Below are 14573 nucleotides of genomic sequence, written 5' to 3'. Positions count from 1 at the left end.
CATTTTCAGGGGGCTCTTCCTACACCCCTATACCCCTTCATCGTCAACACCCTCCTGCTCCTTGTGGACTATATTTCGGTGATTGCCTCTCTCCATCCTAATTAGGATATTTTAAGCCAAGGTTGAAAGTTGATATACATTGTCAGGATTCTGTTGTTAAGTGTTTACTTATTTGTCAATCAGAGGAGACCTATTTATTTCAATGCTTGTCCGATAGCCTGTTCAGTCTTTAAGTAAGTATCTTAGACGCAGGAAGGAGGCTCAAGCCACTGGATGCGACACGTCTGCGAAGTTTACGTTCACATAGCAGCTTTCGGTATGTGCTTACTTTCTTTAATGCTTAAGCTAGCGCATTGTAATTGTCACCTTCAGACTTATGAGTTCGAGTTATGATAAAAACGCACGCCATTATTCCAACTTTTGCACTGAGTCAGCGTAAAAAATCCTGTGACATTACCATTCAACTAAAACCGCACCTTTTGTGAAACATTTTCATGGCCACTTTTATGAATCCTCGAGGACTGAAAAAAAATCAAAGTAAAATTAGAACGTTTTCATGAATTTTACACTTTGAACATTACTACTCGGACTCAAGGGTCAATTTCTCTCATTTCCTGCACTGGAAACGAAGATCAAAAATCAAACATCGCCTATGTTGATTATACCTCTTCTAGCACATAGATCTATCAGTTCAAGATTTCTTGTCTTCAGATCAGCTGAAAAAACTATTGCATTCAAGACAACAGACAACTTGTTTGGAATTTTCAGCAAGTTAATGACTTTTTACAACCTCGGAATGAAAGATCAAGGACAATCGTTTTTGCTGCCAAACATCTTCTCCCTTAGAATTTTCCCGGTTTTCCTTCATTATCAGGCCCAAACTAGAATTAGATGACTCTTAAATTGAAAAACGTTGGATATTCAGTTAAACAATCAACCTGAACATTTTCACAGTTTATTCGAGACAAACGCGGTCTAAAATCATAAAATCAAAGCAGTATACTAAGAGATCGACGTACATACAGTAATCAGGCCAGGCTTGCGTTAGTGAGACTTGCATCTTTTCATTTTTACATTTGTAAGAGCAACGACAAATTGTCTCGTTCAAGAATTTTGCGGTTCACCTTTATGATCGTCAAACCATTTAACCAATACAACAAAATCTGTTGAGTTTTTTGAAAGGGTCCTTAGCACCTGTCTTAGCAACGAAGGCTACAGATTCAGCACCCAGAGGTCATCAAATACGGACCAAAAGGAACATTTTGTTATCAAAATCAAAGCCCCTTCCAAAAGAATCCAATAGGTTGGTCGAAATTAGACAACGATTTTGGGCCGAAGTTTGAACCGTTTGAATGTTTTCAAAAGTTTCAACTCAATAGATCTGACAGAACATCGTTGCCAACAACGTTTTCCAAACGCATTCAACATGAAAATAGACCTTAAAAATAGTCGTACACAGCGCCTTAACCGTCCAAAATGTTATAACGATCTTTTTTTCTAACGATCTTTTTCTGGTTCACCAGGATTTTATGGTCAAACAGTATTTTCATTAACGGTGTTCCACTGTATTAAAAAATTGTATCGACTTTGACCTGTTTCAATTTCGCTTATATACTAAGATACTACTTAACCTCTGTTATGCCAACATTGTATTGTTACCTCAGTTAGTTATGCTGTTTTCTGTTTTTTTTTTTTTATAATCAAATTTCAGAACAGTTTATAATTGAATGTATCAGTTACGACAGATGAAGTTTTTCCTGTTGTTCACTACCTTTGGTGTCGTCTTGAGCGCGAGTGAGTATCGAATAAACTGATTAATTTAGAAGATACAAGACAACAACAATAACAAAAACAAAAACAACTTGCAACAATTAAGTTATTTGTACCTGACATTTGCTGCAATTAATTATATTGTTTCTAGGAGTATTAAGAAAGTGTCCGGCAGACTGGCAATATTTTTCAAGTTGCCCTAAAAAGAAAATAATACTAAATATCAATACTACTATAGTTAATCAACATATAACTAATTAGTTTGAAATACTTATTAATATAAGATGCAAGGCGGATATCGAAGCATCAGTAGTGGGCGATTTAAAGTACCATCCTAATTGGTGATTACTAATTCAATTCTCCTACTTTCACGTTTTAATGTTATTTTTGTACCTTTTTTCAGCTACGCACGAAGAATGGGGCTATGGAGACACGAAAAATGATGGTTGGTATAAAGCAACAATGATAATTAATCACTTCAGTTAATGTCCTTCACGGTACTAGAGAGAAACCCAAAGTCCTTCTCATATAAGAGACAATTAGTAATATTATACATGAACTATTAATAAAATAAGAAAGCAAGATATCAACTACTCGTCTTTTACGCAAAACGTATTTTGTTTATGGCCCTTAATTAAATAAGATTTTGAGAAACCATCACAAATTTCTTTAAGTCTGAACTTATTGCAAGTTCTAGAAAGAAATTATATGAAATCAATGATGGTTATGGGAATTCGTTATTTTTATTTGCCTTTGGTTGAAATTGAAAGCCTTGCGCCATCGATTCTCAACTAGCGAGAAGAAACGAGACCGTGACTTGCTTACATGCGCTTTCACCAAAAGAAAGGGCTCATTTTATTTTCTTCCAGGTCTTATTTCTTAATTGAGTTGCCAGCTGCTATAATGATCAGCGAGAGTACTTCACTAAAAATCCATCGAAAACCTTGTTGTGAGAAAAGGAACAAGAATCATGAACTTATCCAATCTTGTCATAATTGATCGCAACTCCCACCCCGGCCAACACGAATAACCAAAGGAACACGATGGGCGGGTAAAATTGAAGACGATTAAAACGGATTGCAATTGGGCCGATATTTGAAAACTGTTTTGCCCAACATTGTTTAAAGCTGACTATTTTTGTTTGTGAGTTTCAGTGTTAATGCTCGCGCCAGGAGACATTTCTGATCGTCATCATAAAGCGATGAATTTGGCTTATAGACATGATGTCTTTGCTAAATTTATGTTTCATAGTGAGAATCGAACAGAAAGGACTCAATTGCGATGGCATAATTCGTTTAAAAGCCTGTTTCCTAATTTGTTTCCTAATTAATTACAGTGCCAGGCCCAGCAGACTGGAAAGATAAATTTGACGACTGTGGTCATTCACACCAATCCCCAATTAACATCGTTAAAAGTGAGACCGTGAAGGAGAGTTACAGTCCTCTAAAAATCACTTTCGACAACGCAAGGGGGCTGGTGACTGGAAAGCTTGAAAATACTGGACATTCACCAAAACTTACAATTGCTGATTCCAATGGAGCTTCACTAACTGGGGGTCCCCTGGGAGATAAAACTTTCGAATTGCTCCAGTTCCATGTTCATTTTGGCTGTGCAAATGATCGCGGATCTGAGCACACCCTTGATGGAAAAAAATTTTCTGGTCAGGTAAGTAACAAAAACCACTTGATGCTTTTTTTTGTATACCTCTAGTGGCGGTAAAATTTCAGTTTTCTTGTAGCTATGCCCTGGACGATCTGTGAGGGGCACAAATTCGCTGGTCAAAACAATCGCCCAGGACATGATAGCCTACCTTTCCAACATTAGGAGCTGAGCGAAGTCATTAGCTCCACTTTTCTACTGCAATTATACTGAAAATCAATAACGAAGATGACGAAGAATATTTCGAAGACAGGCAATTCCTTAGGATTCAGTCTCTCAATTGGGCGTTCCATCTCCTTAAAACAAATGTTACACACAAGCTAATTGTTAAAAAATGGTGATTAAAAGCGTATTTTTATCATAATTTCTTCCGGCTACCACTCCCATAAATTTTGGATAGGTGTACCGCCCAGGCTCTTAAACCCTTACCCTACTTAAGGATACGACAAACAAACGTTTACACGTTATTGTTGAGCTCAAACCCAAAAATGGTAATGAATGGGTAATGAATGCAAGGGAAAAACAAAAACCAAAGAATTTGAAAACAACACACGAACCTATATATATTAAATCGCTTTCATAATACTCTAAGGGATCGTTCAGTTTATAACGGAGATGATTTATTATATTTCTCGTGCTGGGCAGTTACGCACTTGAATTTTAACAGACACAATTTAGGTACACTACCTAAGGTTCACTCGAGGAACACAATGCCAAAGAAGGCCAAAAATGATACCCTTTTTAAGATTCGAGAATCCCAAAAACCATATCCTGTCGGGCGGCACAAAGGTATCTAGACGCGATGCAAAAACCAGTTGTCTTGTGATTTAGACAGAAAGGTTTTACCTTGCCTGGCGCCGAACACGTGCTTTTGCTTCCACTTCTGATTGGCCAGTTAGCATGGCTACATCTGCAATGTGATTGGCCAGATGAGCTACGGTAGTTTTCGTTGGCAAGATATCATCTTCGCAATGGGTGACATGCTGGGAAGCGAAAGTATGAGTGGAGCACGACCTTCCAGAGGTCAGTTCAATATAGTTTGAATGGAATTCCTCGTAGTCTCTATACACACGTGATATACGCGTGCCCTTACTGGAGTAAAATCATCGTAAACTACGATAACGGTGAGCTTTTGCTCTTTTCCCCAGCTTCATATGGTATTTGATGGTCCTGGAGAAGAGCTTGCAGTCGTAGCCCTTTGGATTAAGGTACAACCCACTTCTCTGGAATAACAAATAAGTGTGAACAAATCTAATGCAGTTTCGCCTTTATTTAGTCGAATAATTCAGCGTCAAAAGAAAACATTTTTCAAGAAGCCAAAGTTTTTTCGAAGAAAATGTAGTTTATATGACCCTCCAGAAAAAATGAAGCCCTTACTTCATGGTTAAAAATTAAAATTGCGGTTTTTTAATTTATACAAAAATACCTTTATTGTGTCCTTTGAAATTAAAAAAAAAAAAAGGAACTGTGACAGCTACGGAGACTTTTTTTCAGCTGCAGGTTTTTTCACCAAATATACCTGCCGCTAAAAATTGATCTCAGGAAAAAGGATATTTAATTGTTTAAAAAGACAATAATTGGCAATTACCAATAATATTTTAGCTTCCTTGGATGCATCTAGGAAAAGTGTAGAAGTAGAAGGGCGATAGACAAAATGTTGCAAATCACAGGAAGTTCGATCTATTGAATTATTTACAGGCACCCTCCAAAGGAAACAAAATTTTTGGAAAGTTAGCAAACCTGATGAAATACATCCTCGACGTTGGTAGGTATATTAGAATACTTATTAAAAGTTCAAACACGAAGAACATGTGAGCAAATCCTCATGTGTCCCCTTCTCGCATTTATTCTCCGTTTATTGGCAATCAGCAACGCCCCTGCCCCCCCGTTCTTCCTACACTTGCAAAGATTATCAGCAATCATTTTATCCTTTAAGCTTCAATATCCACGTAAAAATCCTCCAGACCGATCTCCATGCATTTCTTTAAAGAATAGCTTGAGAGATTTGATAAAAGATCAACGCACTCTCTGTTTGGCAATCATTTTTTTTATTCACTGAACCCCAAGAATTCGATTTACACCAAATTTACTCAGTGCAAATAGGGTGCAAAAAAGTGCAAACTACAGTTAAATCAAGGGCAAAGATGGTAAATACGGCATTTGCCCTTGAATTTACAAGCTATGTAAACTGGGGTGCAAATGCGGTATTTACCAGATCTTTGCCTTTGACTTACTCCTAGTTTGCACTTTTTTGCGCTTTATTTTTATTTGTCGCGAGCAAATACATGGATGTGTAAATCTAATTTTTCGTTCAGTGATTCTCATGACCTTTCCTGTTGTTTGTTTTGTTACTAGTAGAAAGATGATGTTGGTTAAACTTGGGATTTAAAGGGTTTAATGCTGATGTCACAGCTCAGTAACGGAGAATGTCGTTGCCTCCGTTACTTACACGATATAATTTTAATTTTAAGCACAATTTTCATTATTGTTATTTTACCACGTTAAAGAATGGCCAAAAAATGGCAATAAAAATAATTTTTAAGTACAGAAAGTGAAATAACAAATGAAAATTATTGAGCTACTTTTTGGGTTACTTTGAAGAGCTCAAATTTGCCAAAAGAACTTTTAAGCAAAACTTGAGAACACGTCAGATCTCTGCCTCGTTCCCATGCGACTCAAGTGTTTACCATGGGAACGTAAAGTGTTGGCTCAAAAGGCCCCTGGGGAGGGTGGGCATTTTCCTCTCCGCCTTTCCCATGATTCCTTGCGCGAAACCAAAATCACTCCCGTTGATGTCGGACATGTATCCGCAAGAGCGCTCCTGGGTCAGATCTTTCACTAGATGAAAGATGCTCGGCTCAGCTGTTTGAACGCTTAAGGAAACAATTCAACGTCACCTTATTTTACAGATAATACTCATACTGTGGACAAGAAGGATGGAATTTATCTTATGGATCTGATTCCCCAACATTGTCCAAACGGTAACGGCAATGGTAATGGCAATGGTGGTAATGGTAATGGTAATGGTAATGGTAATGGTAATGGTAATGGCAATGGTAATGGTAATGGTAATGGTAATGGTAATGGCAATGGCAATGGTAATGGCAATGGTAATGGTAATGGTAATGGTAATGGCAATGGTAATGGCAATGGTGGTAACGGTAATGGCAATGGTAATGGCAATGGTAATGGTAATGGTAATGGTAATGGTAATGGCAATGGCAATGGTAATGGCAATGGTAATGGTAATGGTAATGGCAATGGTAACGGTAATGGCAATGGAAATGGTGGTAACGGTAATGGTAATGGCAATGGAGGCAATGGTAATGGTGGTAATGGCAATGGTAATAATAATAACAAAAAGGACTCCAAAAGTTTGACTTTAGAATGTTACTACAGTTACGAGGGTTCCCTCACTACGCCTCCTTGCCTTGAAACAGTACACTGGATAGTTGTGAAAGATTATCTCCTGGCCTCTACCAGGCAGGTATGTAATGCTCATGCACTAACTTAAATAACTGACATGGTCTAAAGAGAGCTTTTAGTTTACAATTAAGAGTGGACACTCTACAGGTAAACTAAGATACGGGACTCGATCTGGTTCGAGACCGTCGATGTCAGAATAGCATGACCGGTCTTCGTTTTATTGAATGAAAAGAGATCTGCCGGACTTACGTCGGAAACGGGATGGGGTTGCAATTGTGTCGTCGTAGCGCGTTTTACCGGTATCAGGAGGAGGTCGGGACGAGAGAGCCATTCGCGATCGGATGTGGTCATTTCCAGAGTCTTAAGTGAGGACATCGTTAAGGGCAGAGTTCAATGAGGTAGCTCGAAAATTTGAGGGGGACCACAGGGGTACCGTGCGCCACAGACGAAACTAAACTCTGGGTAAGTCTGTCTGCGAAACAGCGCGGAAATCCTTGTTCTGGGCCCCCACCTTTGTACCAGGATTTGAGTACGTGCCATGATTGGCCTCTTGAAAAAGCCATTGTCAGTTTTCCGATCAGCCTAAAAGGAAATTCGAAACGTATTTCCAGTAATTCGTTGAGTCCGTTGGGGGCCCAGAACAAGGAAATCGGCGCTGCTTTGTAGACGTTACTAACCGAGGTTAAATTAGGTCTCCTAAGCAGGCTGCCACAGAGGCAATTCCCAGACAATGACCCAGTCTGTTCAAGGTCCCCTATTTTTCGGTGAGATCGTTGAGATCGAGCACTTTGCTCATAGGCATTCATCTTGGTTTCTGATATTTGGCGTCTAGCCTGGGAATGAGTATCAAATCTATATAAACCCCGACGCCAGCAGTGAAATCAAGATGGCTTGTAGTTGCGGTACTTGCTGACCATGCTATAAATCTGACGATCTTACGAAAAAATAGGGGACTTTGAATAGTCCACTGTAACCTCAATGGCGTAAACAGGAAGGGCTGAGTTTTACCCCAGCTGGATGGTAGTTGATTAAGTCTGACTTAGACGGCATTTAAAAGGGAGAGTACTCGATAGGATTGGGCTATCGCATTTAATACCCGCACTCCCTGGTAGAGGACCCATGTGCCGGTTCGTAGGCTAGGATTCTCTTAAAATTTCAAGGTGTTGCAGTGAATCAATCTTAGTGAAAGTTTCAGACATTGTTATATACATCATGAAGATTATGTAATGCGGTTTAAAATGTGATTGAAAAACATTGGTATGGTCTCTCAAAAACTCTATCGAAATACCTTAAACCAGATGATGGGTCTTAAGTTTCCTTACTTGACATATTTTTTTGTGTGTTTCAGCTTAACAAGTTCAGGAAACTGAAGGGTGAACATGGTAGAAATCCTCCTCTGATGTGCGACAACTACAGACCAGTCCAACCACTGAATGACCGCACTGTTTACTCCGTCACAAATAACGATTAGTATCAACTCACAGATGAAGAAATGCCAGCAGTAATTATAATGGTAAACATAAACAGGCACTGTAACATTTGCTCAGTCAAACCCCGTTAATACGGACACTGAGGGGACACAGATAGACCAGCTATACTAACGGGATATTCGTATTAAGCGGGTTGAATTTAGGGAAATTAAAGCTAGGGGCTTTCTTTCCCCAGGGACAAAGAAAACTGTCCGTAATAATGAGGTGTCCGTAAAGTGGGGTTTGACTGTATCTAAAAGCAACCATAAGACAATTTTTTTTTTGAGATTGTACTAAAAGGAAACCACAAATTGCCAGGAGCAGCAAACGACCGCTTTACCAAATTGATTCTATGAATAGCCTGTTAGAGCGTTTTTAATGTTCGGAAAATGCATTCTATGGTCCCGTTTATATCTAGAGAACCTCATTTCCCTGGCAACCTAGGGCCACTTATATGCGAAATAGGAAGTTGATCCCTTTGTCCGAACTAACAACGCTCCCACATGCTCTGATTGTCTCGTTAAGACCGAGTTGACCCGGGAAGGCAAGCCAAAGTATTTAGTATACATAGAGAAATGTTAGCCCGGCTTAGAGGTTGATCCTACTACCATCAGTCACATAATGTTGGCCAAGGTAGGTGGGTCCGTCCCTTCTAGCCGAAACATGTAAAGTGTTTCGCTACGTTTTGTAGTGAGATGTATGAAAAGTTAGTTGGCTCGTCCGTCAGGGTAGCTCGCCAGTCGGGTAGGCAAGTGACCCTTGCACCTGGGACACCTTTTCTCCATATAAAGGGTGCCTAAACGCTAAAACTTTTTATTTATCTTTGCGGTCATCAGATGGTAAGCTTTTACGCCGCCTTGTCTAATTTACTAGGCTTACCCTGAATGTTTCAATCTTGGATTCTTGAAGAAGTTTTCCTTACGACTAAACCTTAAAATGGTGAGACAGTGAAATCTTTCTGATACCAATTTACGTCACACTGTTCTTGAAACCGAAATTGCAGGAGGTCATCATTTCATACGAATAATGGCCGAATCTATAGGAAGTATATGCGAAAACCTAGTTTTCCAAAATCTCAAATATATGGAGTAGTCATTCTTGGCTGATTACAGACAACGGTCGTTGGGTGTTCCTCAATTGCTTAATACACAGGCGACGATATCGCTTTTAAACGCGATTGATTCTAATTTTATTTGGCACTGATGTATTTTGTTTGTTCAGTCAATAAACTGTTGGTGGGAAAGTTAATGAAGTCGGTTTTCTAGACATCGTCAGATTTATGCCAACTAGATATCTTGGCTCAACTCCGTTCTGGGCCAGGGGTTTGTACTACAGATCTGGCTTTGACGGTGGTTTGAAAACAAACCTACATAGAGGTTGCATACTTATTTGTTGCATTGACGTCTAAGTGAGTTTCGTAACTTGTACCCATCCCGACACGAATACTTAACTTAACCTCGTCTTACTTTATAATGGACCTCTTTAGCTTGTATGTTTTGTTTTTCCAATAAAAGTCTCCGGGGAATTTGCCCCTTCGTATTTTTTAAATCATGCGTACTTATGCACAGGAATAAAACTAAGTTTGAATGAAACAGTTCTCTAGACTGTTACTGCATATGACCTATACATTTAAAAAAATAAGACATACAAGCACGCTAAACAGGCCTAAATGCTATAGTTTCCGTGATATTGACGATTAAAATGACATTGCTTGAGTTTATTTTTGAGAGAGCATCGTCCTAAAGCGAGAATAAAAAATCCCAAAATTGCTTAGTGCGCATGCGCCGACGAAGTAAGTATCATTTTACATGGGGCTCAGCCCCAATGAATAATACATTTCTTTTGTTTTGTTCCCATAAGACTCAGAACCAATTATGAACTTTATTATCAATGTATCAAAAGTGGTCTATCATAATCATTTCTAACTCAAACACTTTTCAATGCATCCATATGCATCCCGGGCCTCTGCGTTTTTACTAAAATATAAAATATCAGCAAGTCCATAGTGAGAAACTATTGAGTGGTGCCGTATCTCCCAGTTGTAGGCCTGGATCAGTACAGTAATAACTTGCGGAAAATCATAAAACGGCAAACTGATCCTTACGTCAAGGCGATATATATATTTTCAGCAAATGTTTAGCAAATTTGTTAAAAAAATGTACATCTCTTGTTTTATTCTTTTGTTTACTTCTTCATCGCCTTGCCGCAAGGAGCAGTTTACCGTTTTGGGATTCTCTGTGTTTTTAGCGGGTCTTAGAGCTCTCTGCATGACTAAGCTACATAGTTACCACCGGTTCAGATTAATTGACGCCACAGATCGAGACATTACTTCATTATCAGGGTATTCGCAGATTAGGCGGGGACTTAAAATCAACAAAGCCGTGAACTAATTTGTATGCTATAACTATCAACATAGAGTACACACAAGACACTTGTAATCATAGTCTATATATAGCTGTACCAACAGTACAGAGCAAAATAGAAAATGCAAACCGTAAACTGCCGCCCGCTTATAAGCCCCCACTTATAAGCTCTACCTCCCAATTATAAACCCGCCATCTACTGTAAAAAATCGTGACCTCCGATTATAAGCACACCACCCGGATATAATCCCCCTCAAAATTCTATTGAAATGATTCGATTTGATATCAAGTTTTGAAGCTTGATTAAAAACCAGTTAACCCAAAAAGTTCTTTGATCAGCACTACTCTCGCTTGTTTCGAAGCACTTTTTCTTTTCCTGAAATAAGCCCCCCTCGGATTTAAGCCGCTCCGTTTATAAGTCCACTTAAAACCCCTTGTGAAGACGTATTAGCCCAGGGGTTATAAGCTGCAGTTTAAAGTAGCGCTATTACGTAACCACGCATATGTTTTAGTTTGTTGGGCGACCTTTGATTGTAGCTTAATACGAATTAGAAAATTTATATTACCTGTCGGTTTGAAGCCTTTTCAAAAAAGAATTGATAAGAATCCGGCCGAGAACCTTTTCGTGAGATTTCACTACAACCTACTTTATTGTCATCGGCGGTTATGCAATGTCGGAACCATAAAAAAGTTCCATTCATTTTTTTCTCCTTTTTTTTGCAATAACCTTCTCCAAGATTTGAATATTGTAATAATATAGACAATTAACGCATTTGAACACTGATGAAGCTCCTTACTTTATAACTGCAATGGCTGAAGCTGAGGCAGATACCACGAGGGCTGCCTACATCTTATTTTTGATCTGTACGTAAACAGAGTACAAGTCAGTAAGTAAATCGCGACGCTAAGCTTTAGTGTCATATTGAGCTTAGAAGGGATGTTAGAATTGCAGAACTAATGTTAATGGACTACAATTGTCCAACAGACGTCCTTATGCGCCTACTGGCGCAACGAGATTGTTCAACAGACATTTTTTCACAAGCCTATAATTAAACACCTGCAGTTCAATCTTTTCCCAAGGTTCTATATTTCTGTATCACGTAGGTTCAATATTCTCCCAAAGTTCTATACTTCTTTATCACGTAGTTTTGCTAAAAAAAGTTATTGTCTGCAGATTGTTAAAAAAAATACAAGGATAAGGAACAAATGTGAACCTTTTGGTGACATTTTTAACTTTAATTATGGAGTTTATTACCCACTCTCTCTCTTTCAAAATCGTTATATCTCTTCTTGTGTAATGTCGGGGCAATAATTGTTTAAAATTGTTGGCATTTTGAAGAGCTTGAAGTATTCCATATAGACATATACTGAAGTGGCCATTCTATATCCCGCTATGAACCGAGTTGTATCCAATTCACACGATCAAGTGTCCTCTTGACGCCTCCCTCTATGTATTGTGTAAGTAATCTTTATTTTAAGACCACTAGACTTAAGGCTAAAATCAGTGTGGGGTCGTTCATCGGTAACTAGTCATTTTGAAGTACAATATAACAAACACAAGCTGGAGTGTGTTAACATGTGTTAGTTCTCTCGTAACTTTTTTTTTTTTTTTTTTGTTACAAGAAGAAGCGTATCCGATCGAGTTCATTGAAATAAACATACCCCAAGGTTTTCGATATCGCCGTTAAACACTGTGTCGAGTGTTTGTCACAGCGTCTCGAATGAATGATGATCCTTTAACAAATACACCTTATTCAAAGTATTAGAGGTAACTATATCTAGAGCACCCTTCAACGGAATTGTCACATTTCTGATGTAATCAAGAAGGCCAATAAGCGAATGTTTTTCCTTGTTTTGCTTAAGGGTGCCAAGGTCCCGACCCGTGATATTATCAGTTTCGATCATACCTTCATTAGGCCGGTATTAGATTACTGCACACCCTTATACCAGCATGCATTGCATGCGCATTTAAGCGACGACTTAGAGCGCATTCAGAAGCGCACGTTCTTAATAATTATCCCCCGGCCTTCCATACGTTGACAACCTCCCATTGTACATCATGAGTTCTCTTAAGGACAGACGCATTAAACAGTGCAACAAAGTATTTGAATTAGTCGTATCTGATTCTGCGCATAAGCTGCACTCTCTACTACCACCAAAATAAATTCTCTGCCAAAAAAAGTAGACGTGTCAGGACCTACGTATATACGGTGTATTCTCTGAAGAGTCGCTCGAGCCCGTGTGTTTCAGTATTAGCGAGTTGTAAGCGACGACGTTTTTGAGCGACGGAAGTTAACCGGAAGGTGACTTTTCGTATTCTTCGGCCGCGCGTTTCCACAAATTCTTGGGCAAATCGTCTCTTTAAGAGTAAAGGCACCTAGTAATACAAATTTGGTAGCGTCAAGACCAAAGTTTATTCCGGATTACTAAAATATCGCTAAAAATGTAATTACTTCGGTAATCATTTCCTACTTGGCTTTTTCAATTTGTTTTTGTTTTTGGATGAAAACGCTTATATTGTCATTTATATAACTTTATTTTTAACAAATGAATTTTTACGATTTCATGCATGTACATGCCTATACCTCCAGCTGTCATCATATAACCTTAGCTTAAAACGGCAGTATCACTAGATGTTTTTTTTTTTAATTTTTGAAAATTACTCTGGAATCTAGGTACACTAGCGTATGCAAAGAAAGAATGGACGTTGAATTACACGAGAGAGGCAAATATTCAATCTCCAAGGTATGAACAAATAGGGATCGTAAATAAATGTATAGTTTTGAGCCAATTTTTCACAAATAACAGTCAAATTTGAAGCGATTTGAAGTTAAGCCACTCATGATTTCAAAACTCAACAACACCTACTGTACTTCTAATCCGTAACATTTTGGACCACCTTAATCCGAGAAGGGCAGTTGGGGTAGACGGCATTTATTGCATTTCGCCACGAATCTTGCGTTTGGGATCCCAAGTTCTTGCCGAAGAGGTGACTAATTTGATCAACATCTGTATACTGAATCGCTCATTGCCGTCTGAATGGAAGCAAGCGCGCCTCAATCCTGTCAGACAAAGCAAACTACCGCCCTGTCTCAGAATTAACTTTACTATCGGAGGTGTTTGAGAAAGGTTATTTAAGACCAAACTTGGAATGCATTTCATAACGTTTTGTTCTCAAACTTATCTGGATTTATGAAAACCCATTCTTGCTGCACTGCATTGCTAAAAATTACTGAAGACTGGAGGAACAGTATTGATAACAGCGAAGCTGTAGCGGCGGTGGCTGTAGACTTGAGCAAAGCGTTGGACGCCATAAACCACCGCCTTTTGCTCCAAAAATTGAAGGCCTATGGCTTTTCTCCACATGCCTTGGAACTAATGTGCACTTACCTGCTGGGTCGTCAACAATGTGTCAGATTAGAAGGCGTATGTTTTAACTTCAAAACAGTCAAAACTGGCGTTCCTCAAGGTTCACTATTTGGGGCAGCTTTTGTTCACCATTTTCATTAATGACTTCAATTTCTGTGTATCTAATGTCTTAGATGTATCTCCCACCATCCTAGAATTTTTCTTCAACAAAGATCTACAAACTCTTTCGTCGTGGTTTGAGTCTAACCATTCAACAGTGAACAGTAGTAAGACTCAAGCATTATCCGTCGGACCCTGTGACTATGATTATTCTATAATTCTTAATAATGCTGGAATAGAATTTCTCAAATCTTTAACATTCTTGGAGTTACTCCAGACAAGGACCTATCCTATAAAGAACAGATATCAGATCAACTAAAGAAAGCCTACGCGAGGGCCCCCGCGCTGAGAAGAAAAAGGCGTTTTCTTCCCCATGATGCAATGATAAAACTTTATATTAGCGCACTTAATATATTAT

The 14573-nt window shown here is 38.8% G+C and overlaps 1 protein-coding gene across 1 annotated transcript; it reads left to right on the top strand.

Annotated features, from left to right (window-relative positions):
• Window positions 1-3319: 3319 nt before the first annotated feature.
• Window positions 3320-8335, top strand: LOC140923763 (uncharacterized). Its single transcript, XM_073373834.1, has 5 exons — window positions 3320-3435; window positions 4578-4637; window positions 5128-5194; window positions 6339-6916; window positions 8204-8335. The coding sequence occupies exons 2-5, from the start codon at window positions 4584-4586 to the stop codon at window positions 8324-8326; spliced, it is 822 nt and encodes a 273-aa protein (XP_073229935.1). The 5' UTR covers window positions 3320-3435; window positions 4578-4583; the 3' UTR covers window positions 8327-8335.
• Window positions 8336-14573: the final 6238 nt, after the last annotated feature.

Source organism: Porites lutea, chromosome 13, assembly GCF_958299795.1.
Source record: "Porites lutea chromosome 13, jaPorLute2.1, whole genome shotgun sequence".
Taxonomy (NCBI): Eukaryota; Metazoa; Cnidaria; class Anthozoa; order Scleractinia; family Poritidae; genus Porites; species Porites lutea.
The sequence above is the reverse complement of the archived record's forward strand: the minus strand, read 5'-3'. Positions and strand labels throughout refer to the sequence as shown.